This window comes from Melozone crissalis, unplaced genomic scaffold, assembly GCF_028551555.1.
Source record: "Melozone crissalis strain CALT ecotype California unplaced genomic scaffold, PUWL_Pcris_2 ptg000033l_1, whole genome shotgun sequence".
NCBI classification, from domain to species: Eukaryota; Metazoa; Chordata; class Aves; order Passeriformes; family Passerellidae; genus Melozone; species Melozone crissalis.
Genome location: NW_026535811.1, coordinates 3393092 through 3405377, shown reverse-complemented (window position 1 = coordinate 3405377; position 12286 = coordinate 3393092). Strand labels below are relative to the sequence as shown.

Here is a 12286-nt window from a genome sequence, read left to right as displayed (position 1 = left end):
CTGTTGGGTTTAGAAAGTTCTGTACTGCCTTGTAATGAAGGAACTTGTGACTACTTTAAGCTATTGCTGACTGCTTGCTCCTCTAAAATCTCTCAGCCTCTGAGAGTGATGTTTATCTGAGCAATGAATCGTTCTTGGCCTGAAAATAATCCCACCCCTTCGTTTCTAGCGGTGACCATGATATATGTGTAGTTTCTGAAACTCCTGAAACACATGCTGCTTGTGTTCTGCAGAGAGGATGGTGTGCCCCAGTGCAAGGATTCAAATCCTCTTTTATGCAAGCTTTGTGCAGCTTCTGTTTGTTTGACTCTGTTGTCCTTCTGGTAATTCTCATCTGTGATACAAGGATGCTGCTACCTCCACTAACTCATAGGGGTGTTAGAAGCAAGTCCTCTAAGGGGGAAATCACCCAAGAGTGATATTATGAATTATTTATTTATGCAGTATTATGCAGCTGCAGAGGAGGTGATTTTTCTTCATATCCAGTTGCAGTAGTAACAAAAGAAATGAAGTCAGCACTGTGGTGCTGAATGCAAGATAAAAACACATTAAACATACAAGCAGGTCTTTCTGAATGCAAATGGTTTACGAGTGGGGAAACAAATGCTCTGATTCAGGTAAGCTCTTGTGGTGGTTGAAAGCACGTTGGTTGGATTGAGCTAGTAGTTTTTTGCCCTGTGGCAGCCTAAATTCAGGTGTCAGCCAAAAGTGAGCAGGTTCTGTGTTGAAGCAGCTGAAGTGGAGGCACTCATCAGCAGGGCTTTGTGGACACTGGCTCTCAGCAGAAGGGCTGGCAGAGTTCTGTGGTACTGGCACTGCAGGAATCACAGCTCATCTGTTAGAGGTGTAAAGAGTGTTAGACAAAATAGTATGTGGCTGTAATTGAAAGGGAAGATTCTAGAAGCAGTCATATTTACAGTAGAGTGTAAAAATTACCTGAAGTAGCCTAGAGCAAGTCAGTTTGATTAATGAAAGCCACACAGTTGTGAGAGCAAGTGTCACACTGTGTGAGCTAGCTTTGCTCTGTATCCATCTGGAGCACTTCTACCCTTACACAGGCCAAATGCTCATATGTTCACGGTGAATTACATCTGGCAACTAAAGATGCCAGGATTGCCTCTTCAACATTTCTGAGCCCACTCTTCCCTCATTCCAACCTTGGTAAAGCAGGTGCTGGAAGAGCAAAGTGTAAATCATTAGAACACCAGAAGCACCAAGCAGAGAGCCAGGTCATGCAGATCTGTTAGTTACAGAAGAAGACCAGGGATTTATATTTTTTCTCCCAAGATGCTCTTCTGATTTCAAATAAATTGCTAAAAAATGGTAATAATGTGCCATTGTATTGAGGGTGAGCTCAGTGCAGTATGTGCTGAAGAGTTTTGTTTTCATTGTTGGGGAGAATGCATCAATAGCAGACTCTAAATTCCTGCACTTTTAGAATCTCTGCACGTCTCATTAGCAGTGAAACAACGTCAGTAATGTTCTCAGCTTTCTTACTTTGCTCCTCCACTGTCATTCACCAAGCTCTGAGCTGCACTAAAACTTCAGCAGCTTGTAATTCTAGATTGTGCTGTTAAATTCAGCTCCCTTTCTTCTCCCTCTTCAGGGGAGCCCTGGATCTGTGAAACCCCAGACCCTAAGGATCCCTTGGGTAGTTTAACAGGGCCTGAGGAGTTGCCTCAGGGTGAAATTTTTCCTGTGTGTGGGCTATCTTCAAGTGCAAATTGGTTTCCTCCCAACGTTATTAACAGAGTGATTTGATGCCCTTGTGCACAGTTCTTCCCCAGAAAAGTATTTGGAGTCAATTCACGGATGAATTCCAGTAGAAATTCCTAAAGTTCTAACACAGCAAAGGGAATAAATATTCTGCTGCTCCTGCTGTACTGTAATCCAGAAAAAAACACCTAAAGTGAAGCCAAAAAGGTGATTTGATGAATTGTTCTCAGAGCAGAGTGCTTTAGTGAAGCAGACAGCTTTGTCAAGGTTTGTCAAAAGCTTTCATTTCCTGTTATGTTGGATTGTATTAATGAGCACTTCACCCCACCTCCTGCAGAAGCACCTGAAAGACTTGATGATTTTTAGAATGCATTTAGCTTTGAATGAGAGGGGGAAGGAAAACCACCTCTGTGCTAATGACCATTGCACCCAGCAGCAGCAGATGTCACCCTCCATCACTCCCTTCCTACACAGAGACCCTTGGACTCACATCCTGCTTGACTCATGACTAGAGCATCAGATGTAAATACCTATATTTTAAAGATATCAGAAGGTAGCATATAGACTGCAGGCCAGTCTGTTATTAACAGAGCCATCTGTAGAATTCTGATTTGGAAACTCTTTTGTTTTCTGGTCTTTTTACTGTGGAAAACCCGGCTTTGTTGAAACCTGCTGGTTTTCTTTTTCATCCCATCAAACAAACCCAGATCCACCTTTAAATCTTGCTCTCACACTTCCCTGTCTCTCATTGGATTTAAAATGGATGCCCCTAAATATGATTTTATGATGCTTTTCATGAAAAATATTATATAAAAGTAAATTTAATTGTGCTTAAGCACCTTGTGTCTACTCTTGGCTATTAATGCCATCAGCTAGCCAAAACCAACCCTTCTCATCTGTCAGCAATTAATCCTCTATTTTTACGAAATCAGGCCATAATCTCAGGTCATCCTGAAATACCTAACAAAACATATGAGAGAATGTGGATGCTTTAAAATGTGGATCTAAGAATGTGGATGTTTAAAAAAAAAGTCTTTATTATTTTATTGATATGTGTACTAGCAATAGGTTGCAGTAATGTAGATCACCAAAGGAATGTATACAAAAATACTGATAAGATTTATTTCTAAACATCCTTTTATTCTAAGGTGTCAGAGCATTTAAAGTTCCATCCACTCCCTCACATGGTATAATTTGCACAGCTACCTTATTGCTTTGCAGTTCAGCCACCACAGTGAGCAGGGGAATGGAACTGAAAAATCTAAATGCTTATCTTTTCTTCTAACATGCTTGCCTGTGACCTTATTGATGACTTTTTTTGTCTTAATAATTCTGTTCTCTGGGAATTGAAACCTAAATAAAAATTGGTTTTCACTCAAAGTGAAGTTTAAGCTATTAATTATAGACTGACATAGACATAATCATACAGATTGAAATCATAAGAAGCAAGCACCTTTGGATGAATATGTTCTTTGTGAAAAGTAAACCTAATTTTCTCTTGTCACTGCAGATTAAGTTTCTTATTCAGAGATGCTACTAGCTGAGTTACTTTAAAAAAATAGTCTGTTTGAACTGTATTAAGATTTGGAGCTTATGGCATATCAGTGAACCTTGCTGTGAGGAAACAAGCAGTGATGGAGTTTCAAATGATGGGGATTTTCCCTTTCTTATATTTAGATATTTTGTGAGACCACAGGGAAGTCACTTGGACCAGTCATTACCATGTCTCCTAAAGACAAAGATTGCATTTCTCTTCATGGCATTCTCATCAGAGCTGTGCTCTCCATGTAATTTCAGCAAAATATAAGGGGAGAAATGTTGAGTTAACAAGGTTGTAGAACTTCCATTTTTGTTTCCTTTACAGAGCTCAGAGTGGTATAAACCAGTTAGTAATAATCATGTTATCCTCCAAAGAGGATCTATCATTTTTATCTCAGTAGTACTGGTACGGTAGCAAATCTGCCTGGGGTGCAGCTAAAAGCTACTTTGTCAATCTGTGGCAAAGCTACACTTCTGTTTCTTGTAGCACACTTTTCATCTACACTGGGTTTCCACATTATTTTGTTGAGGCATTAATCCATTTTGTCTAGTCCCTTGTGTAACAATAGCTGTCAAAACTTTTCTCCTTGTATTTGTGCAAATTAAATCCATTCATTAAGTCAACTTCATGGCCACTTCTGCTTGCAGTGTTTCAGGCAGCCTTGCTTTGTCAATAAAGGCTTTGCTGATGGATAGTATCTGCTTCACACAGCAGAAGCTAACACAAACCACTAATGTAAAAGCAGTTATAACAACAAAATTAAGTTTCTCTTGCTGTAGCTTGTTTTGCCTGGAAGCATGGTGGCATGGAAAAATTATACTTGGAAAAGACAGCTTTTGTATATCTGTGGTTCAAGATTGTTACTTCATAGGAGGGTACAGCTCCTCTGTATTTGTCTAGCTGTACCAGTTCCTGTCACTGGCATTGCAACAGGAATCTGTATCCTGGAGGAATCAGGAAAAGGTGACTCAGGGCTCATGGATGTCTCTGTAATATTCTTGTTACTATGCCTGTCCACCGGCTGGAGGTGAGGCAGAATGAAAAGAGCAGGAATAATAGTGAGACATTAAGTAAAAAATATCTGTTGGGGCAGTTCTAAAATGTAAAGGAAACTTCCTAGTCTGACCAATTAAGGGCTCTCTGGCCTTTTTGTGAAAAGAGTCTGTGCTGTTTATGGTCTGCTGCCCTTTCCCACCACCCAGAGTACCATCTGCAGCTTGCACTGCACTGAATGTGTTCCTCAACCAGAGGGGATAATGATAAAAAGTTCATCATTTCAGTGAGGAGGCAAACATGATTGGGTGAAATGAGGAGAGGAAGAATGTTCAGGAAAGCTGTGGGTAGGAAGAACACAGAGATGAGATGAGAAGGAGCAGAAGAGAACACATGCATTGGTACATGGAAATTGGAATTGGCCACTTGGACTTTGAAAAGGGATTTGAGAAGGGTTTAGCTATAACAGGGATATGCTTTGCACCAGTATGGGTATTTCACTGTGTTGGTGTTCACTCCTCCCACTCTTACATTTGTACTTTCTGCTATTGAAATCCAGAAATTTTACAGCTGCATGGAGGTGCTATCAAAGGTGATCCTTGCTTCAGGTATTTTTGTCAGATGGAAATGAGTTTGTCCCTTGTGATGTTTAATATGTTTGTTTAAAAAAAGAATTCTGTATATATACACATTTACAGCTCTTGTAACCTCAGTGGTGAGTCTGTATGTTACTTGCAGTGTAGTGTGAGAGCAGAACATTTACAAGATGTGTAAGTTCCCTGTAAATGTGCAGAATGGCATTTAAGTTTATCCATTCCTTTTTGCTGAAGACTTCTGCTGCTATGTGAGAGAGGAGTCTCATCTAAGTCACATTTTCCATGATTTATTCATAGGGGTGAGCATTTTGGTTTTGTTTATTTTTTTAACTAAATCCCGCCTTTTATTCAGACATTCTATCAAAAGCCCTTTTAGGTAGAAATGCAGTTTACATTTAAACAGAGTTTTTCAAGCCAAAAAAAATCATCTTCCCTTCATGGCCCAGGGAGTTCTGAAACAACTTACCATGCTGTAAAACTGTATAAATATGGAATATCCTTTTTTGTGCTTCTGTGGCTGAAGGCTCAATAAAGCCTCCTGAATCTAATTGGACACACACCAAAGTTATAACTGATGATGCATACTAACTTGTTTTGGTGATGAATTTACCTTTGTAAAAATCGTTGTTTTTTCATTAATCCCAAAGGACTTTTTCAAATGTAAAAACATGTTTGCCTCAACCCTGAAATATTTCTTAAGTTATTTCACCTCTCTAAAACAAGATGTGAAGGGGGAAAACATGAAATTATTTTTGTTCCAAGTGATTTTAAGATTGACAAACCAAGGCTGTGTTCTAATTTAGAAAAGGTTGCCAAGAGCAGTAAATGGAAAGAGGCAAAAAAGATTAAGGCATTCCCTTGTCATGGGCTGCTGCATCATCTTTGACCAGCAGCTTAGTTAATAGGATCCATGCCAGCTGAGTGAGTCTGATCTTAGCTGGCACATGATTTGAGAAAGAAAAACATGAACTCTGCTTTTGCCACCTCTGTGTGAGCTGCACAGGGTGAAAACTTAAGACTTCTTTGAGAACCAAGGGTCACCTGCCTTGATGGATGTGATTTCCACACCCACAGCTAATATTTGATTTTTGAGTTGGGTGTCAGACACTACAAGTCATTCTGCAGAGATGTATTCATAACCAGGACACTGCACTGTTTGGCTTTGAAGAATATGCATAAATATCAAGGTTTGGGAGCATATGCAGCTTGTCAAGGATATTTTCTCTGTATCCTTGTTGTTCTCTTTCAGAATTTAATGGTGAATTATACAACTAAGCAATTATTATTTGTTTTCCTAGAAAACTTGCCAGAACCATCAATTTTCACAGAAGCAGGTGCCAAGAACTGGGTTTGTATTATTCAGTCTTCTTTGCACTTAGAATTTAAACTGCTAGAGCTTTTAGGAGAGGTAGCAAGGATAAAAGCAGGAAGTGGCAAGCAGAGATAACCATTTATTTGTTGTTTTTCCCCCAAACTGCAGCAACTGTACTTTGGGAAGCCACGAAAGTCTCCGCAAGGCAAGCACCTGCATTCAGCTCCGCCTGCACCACGCTGCTCATCTGGAGCACAGCTTGGCTAGAACAGTAAGTAACTTTCTTTTCTCCCCCTTTCCTTCAGTATCCTTGTGTCACATTCCTATTTGCTGCTTTCTTTCCTTTTATGGGGAGCTGTCACTCTACTATGAAGTACTCAGAGCAGGAAATTTCCTTCAGCTGAGCAGTTACAAGCAAGAAATTTGACCAGGGGCTTTACACAAAATTTGGTCTTTCAGTTAGTTGGTGACCTTTAATTAGACTTTGGTTTTTTTAGGCCATGAGATTTATCAGCTTTAGCAATCTCTGAAATTCTAGGGAATGGTCAGCCTATCCTATTTTTTCCAGAGTTTCAGATATCCCCACATTCTGATCATCTCAGGAAAGCATTAATCTTCATAGTGAACAGGCAGCAAAGAATACTTACAGCTTTCTAACAAGAGGCTCACTTGCTTTCAGAAAAGGATTTTTGAACTAAAGCAGACAGGAAATTATATTTTCTGTGAGTTCAAAACCTTTTTTTTCATATATATCAGTGTTAATATTTTGCCAAACATAATCATGTAAGAGTTAACCTTGTGAGCATAATCACAGATGAGAGAAGTCAGAGGCCTGTCGTGATGAGAAGGTGGAGACTTTTCAATTATTTAAATATTTGTGACTTTCTAGAGAGATTGTGAAGTTCAGGCCATTAGAAAACATTCAGCATCTCAATTTGTGGACCCTCCAGTTAGGGTTTAAGTGGGAAGGGTGACGTTTTCAGATCTCAAAGTGGATCTCAATTGATCAGCCCTTTACAGGGACAGGCACAGCTCTGAAAGCTTTGGGCCATGAAATTATTTCATGTTGCTAATAATAGCAAAGAGCAGGAGCAGCCTTTGAGGTGGAATCAGTCATAGGCATAGAGTTTTCCCCCAGCTCCAGGGCGTGCTTGTGACAGGGCACTGGTACAGAAAGGAGAGGTTCTGCTCACAGCCAGCAAGTCCATCAGGACCAGGAAAAAACCTATCAGAGAAGGCTTATAGAGTGCCTTGTGAGCTGCAGTGTTTCTTTCACTCTGGACCTAGTTCTATACATTTCTTTAGGTGTAAAGAAACCTGAAACCTGCTCGAGCCACACTGAATTCAAGGATCTGATGTAGTGTACACTGATCTCTTATTTAGTGTTGTTGTTGCTGTTAGGTAAAGCACATGGCTGTAAAATGCATTGGAAAGTCACAGAATGAGAATCAGGTTATGGGGAAAAAAATCCTTCCCTCAGAATTCATCTAAAAATATGCAAAAATTATGCTTTTAAAAAACAAAGTAGGCAGAAACTTTGGGATTTTTAAGATTCTTCAGCTGTCTCAGACACTTATGCACATACCCAGATACTGTTTATTTCTGTGGAATAATGTGCTCTTGAGGAGAACTTCATCTCTGCTCTCAATGATCCTTCTAAATTTTGAAATATGGAATATGTTTCATTATAAAAGTCTCCACTAAGTTTGTAGTTTAACTGGTGTTACAGAAGCAAGATAATCACCCACATGTAATCAGATAGTAAATAATTTACATAAACTCACCTGTTGCTGTAGTTCATCAAATCCTCTTTGGATCCTATCAATCACACACATGTGATGCTTTACAGGCTGGGTGGTCAAACATAAGAAATTGGTTCCCAGAAAGGTGGCTGGTGTCTTTTGTCTATCAGTCCCTTAGGGAGAGGCATTCAGACAATGTCCTTGGTAATGAGCTTTTCATTCATGGGCAGCCCTGAAGAGATGAGGTCGTTGGACTCTATGAGAATTGTAGGTCCCCACCAGCTAAACTATGTCCTCTCTCCCTTCCATTGCCGTCCCCTTCCATTTCCTTGTGCCCTTCCTGTAAATCCAAATTACATTGACTAACTTCCAGTCAGCTGGGACGTTCTTAGATTGTAAAGACCTTTGGAAGAGGACTGAGAGGATCCAGCCATGAGATCAGCTAGGTTCTTTAGTGGTCTGCAGTTAATCCCACCAAGGCCTTGTGGACCCAGAAACATTTTTTGGTCATGAAACGCACGCTCTGGGAAGGACCGTGTGGTTTATTGGCTGAAGTACCAGAGGGGATCCTGAGAAGCCGAAGTCATTCGGTGCCGTTTTGTGGTTCCAGAGGAGCAGCACCAGGGCCAGCCGGGCGCTCACGTTCTCTCAGTGGCGTCACCTCACGTGAGGCTGCGGGAAGGGGCGTTGGATGGCCCTGGAGCTGCTTCCTGCCTTTGGGCACTCTCAGCATCCACGGGCCTGCTTCTGGCAGCCCAGCGCTGCTGCTGCTCCTGCACCGCCTGCATTGCCCACAGCACGACGGCCATGACGGGCTGCACGCCCCTCTCGGTGTCCCTGCTCCGGTGCGGGCGGCCGGCCAGGCTCACGGCGCACTCGCTGTAGTCGTCGTCCCCTCGCACGGAGTGCAGCAGCTGCTCCATGGGCTGCCGGCACACGGGGCAGTTGTCCTTGGTCCTGGCCCACTGCTGGATGCAGCTGAGGCAGAACTTGTGCATGCAGAAGGTGACGTAGGCCGGCCTCCTCATGGGGCCCAGGCAGATGGGGCACTGTGAGTCCTCTGCTGCCTCCATTGCTGCTGCCTGTGCCTGTGCCTGGCTCTGGCTGCCAGAGCTGCTCTGCTTTGTGTCGTCTTTGGCAGTGGATGCCATGTCCTGCCAGGGGAGATGGGAACAGTGCTGGAGCATGGCTGGCAGGAGGGGCTTGCTCAGGGTGTTGAGCTGCTCCCTCTCACCAGTGCTGCAGCACCAGGTGTCACATGAGCAAAGGGAGAGGGCCTATCCTGGGGGTGAATGGTGGAAATGCCCAGGTCTTTCAAGAGGGAAAGTTTCCCAGCTCCAGGTGTCACACAAGGACAGGAACAGGGCCTATCTGAGGAGTAAATTATGGAAATGCCCTGGTCCTTCAAGCGGGAAAGCTTCCCAGCACCAGGTGTCACATGTGCAAAGGGATGGGGGCTGCCCAGGGCGTGAATGATGGAAATGTCCAAGTCCTTTAAGAGGGAAAGCCTCCCAACACTGGGTGTCACACAAGAACAGAGACAGAGCCTACCCTGGGAGTAAATGGTGGAAATGTCCAAGTCCTTCAAGAGGGAAAGCTTCCCAGCTCCAGGTGTCACACAAGGACAGGGCCTACCCTGGGAGTAAATGGTGGAAATGCCCAGGTTCTTCAAGAGGGAAAGCCTCCCAGCTGCCCAGGGGGAAATCTCCCCTCCCAGTCCCCCTCTGCTGCTGAGAGTGCACCTCCTGGGTGTTTACACTGCCTGGGTGTGCTAGGCCTGGGAAAAACCTGGGCTGACCCAGGTGGCACATTATGCTAGGTCATCTGTGACATGATAACCTGCTGCTAGGTGAATCCATAGTCAGATTGGATCCATAACTGGTGATGTCATAATCCAGCTGTTGCACTAGCTGATTGCTCTAGATCCCTGGCAAACGAGTTGTCTTCCTTTTTCTTCTCTTCTTCCCTTTCCTTTAGTACTCTGGGATGAATCCTACCAAGGCTTTGTGGACTTGAGAACATTCAATTGCTGCAGCTGACCCTTTACAATTCCAGTGTCCCCAAAGGGAAGGTCACTGTTGCTGCAGCTGTGCTCCTCCAGCTAAGAGGACTGGGAAGCCCCAGGTTTATTAGTACTCTTAAAGACTGAGGCAAAACAAGCCCCAAAGTCCTCTGCTTTTTCTATACACCCATTTGCCAGTGGGACCATCTTTGTCAATGAAAATGTTTTCTTTGACGTACTTAATAAAACTTCTTATTTTCTGGCACAACAAAAGCTGGTGGAAGAGTCCTTCAAGTGGCAAAGCCTCTCAGCTGCCCAGGGTGATGCTTCCCCTCACAGCTCACCTCTAACTCTTCATCATCTCTCCCTCTGGACCACCTCAGTGTGAAACCAAAGGAGAATTGATGCATGCCCTAGGCCATGTTGTCTGCCTTCTTCACGTCTTCCATGTAGGCATGGCACTGGAATATCCCACTGCCTCCACTCTCCCTGCCTGGATTCAAACACATCCTGTTGCCCACTGAATCTAATTTAAAGCTGTGTTTCTAAATCCAGCTACCTTGTTTTCCTGAGCACTCTTGGCCCCACTGGTGCCTGCATAGTGCCACCCAGTGTAACATAAAATAGTCACCAATTAAAATTTCAGATCAAAACATCCTGAACACATTTGAGAACATTGTGACTTTGGAAAATACCGTGTTAATTTCTCCAATATACATTCTTTTTTATCAGAATAATATACGTCACCATACTCCTTTCTTCCACAGTGTGGGGATGACCAAAGAAGGTTCAGTGTGAATGAGCTGTTAGAAGACACTTGTGCCTGGAGACTGATCTGGTAAGCTGCTATTCAGCAATATTTATGTTTCTAATTGTTTATATTTGTGGGAAGCCTCCTTGCACTAAAGGACAATTCTGGGAACTACTGGGGACAGGAATGCTACCAATGAGAAAGACAATTGGTTCAATATTCCAGACTTTTTTCTTTTTGGACCTTAGTTGTTGCTTAGCAAAAATCAATGTTTTTTGGATCCATGTAATATTTCCCAATTGTCCGCTTTTCATATTACTGAAGTTTTCATTGAAGGTTTCATTTTTCCCAAAGATTCCCATGATTGAAGGTGTCAAAATTTTCACATGTGTGTTGCTGTTAGAGAATTTTTTGGCCTTAAATATTGTAAAACTAGTAGGTTTGCTCTTTATTAGGACTATATTTTCCCAGTTCAGTTATCTTTAAACCTCTTTTTTTTTTTTCTTCTTTTTTAATGGAGATTAACTATGATGGGCCTTTAACTTGGCAGTCAAAATAAAGCTGATGGTAAAGCCAGTCTGTGATTGACAAACACTAAATGAGATAGATTCCTCATTCATCTTTAATTGTATTCTATTTAGATAAATTCTAATTTTAGGTAAAGAAGCTGTTGACACTTTTTGCAATGTTTTCCATCACTGTGTTATAAAGTAATTTGCCATCAAAAGTAAACTTAAATGACACACCTGTCATTTAGAAGATGGAGGAAAACAGAGGAGTAGGGACTCGCTTAAGGGGGGTACCTTGTGCTTACTGGGGACCCATCTGGCTTCATAGGAGCATGGCCCAAATTTCTATTCTGGTCCTTGCTCTAAAGAACTCAGTAGAAGACATAAATTTTACAGATGGCAAGTGTATGAAATTCGGTAGCACAGAGGATGTCTGCAGGACAGGATCATTTGCTGTGGGTCCCTTTTCTTCAGGCTAAGCCAATCCCATCTCCCTGTTAGAACTGTGCTCCAGACCCATCCTCAGCTCTGCTCCCTTCTCTGGACACACTCCCGCACCTCAATGTCCTTCTTGTGGTGAGGGGCCCAACTCTGAGGACAATCACACGGGTCCAGCTCCCAGCAATTCCCTTCACCACAACCCTCTGGACCCAGGCATGCATTTGGGCACTGCTTAGTGAGGCAGAATGGTGATAAACAGCATTTTAGAAGGGGAACCTATCATTTCTCCACAGTAGGTGCTGCTGCCAGGAGACTGAAAAATAAAAGTGGCAAGTCCATGCTATGCACTTGTCATCCTCCTCCCATATAGACCAGCTGGGAGCTAGGATTGACTCTCCTGTTTGTGCTTTTCTTATTTCCTTTTCAAAACTCTTGCACCATATTGACTTGCTAAAATCTAAAAAAGAAATGTCCTTAACATCAAAGTACTAAATGTTCACGGGTTGGTTAGGCTTGCCTTATTTATACACAGCTATAATGATGCACAAGTATGTCTGTGTGATAAGATATGGGTATTATTAGTTATCTGGCAGACAAGACTCAGGATGGCATTAGTAGGGGTATTTCAATCATCATTACAACTTGCTGGGTTTGTTTCCTATTAATGATGCAAAATTATGGCTG

The 12286-nt window shown here is 42.4% G+C and overlaps 1 protein-coding gene across 1 annotated transcript in view; it reads left to right on the top strand.

Annotated features, from left to right (window-relative positions):
- The window catches only part of PIK3C2G (phosphatidylinositol-4-phosphate 3-kinase catalytic subunit type 2 gamma), a 184725-nt gene that overhangs the window by 11918 nt on the left and 160521 nt on the right, over positions 1–12286 (top strand). The window contains exons 5-6 of the mRNA XM_054282061.1: positions 6326–6428; positions 10669–10739. Coding sequence (XP_054138036.1) covers positions 6326–6428; positions 10669–10739 — 174 coding nt within the window. The remainder of the gene's footprint in view (positions 1–6325; positions 6429–10668; positions 10740–12286) is intronic.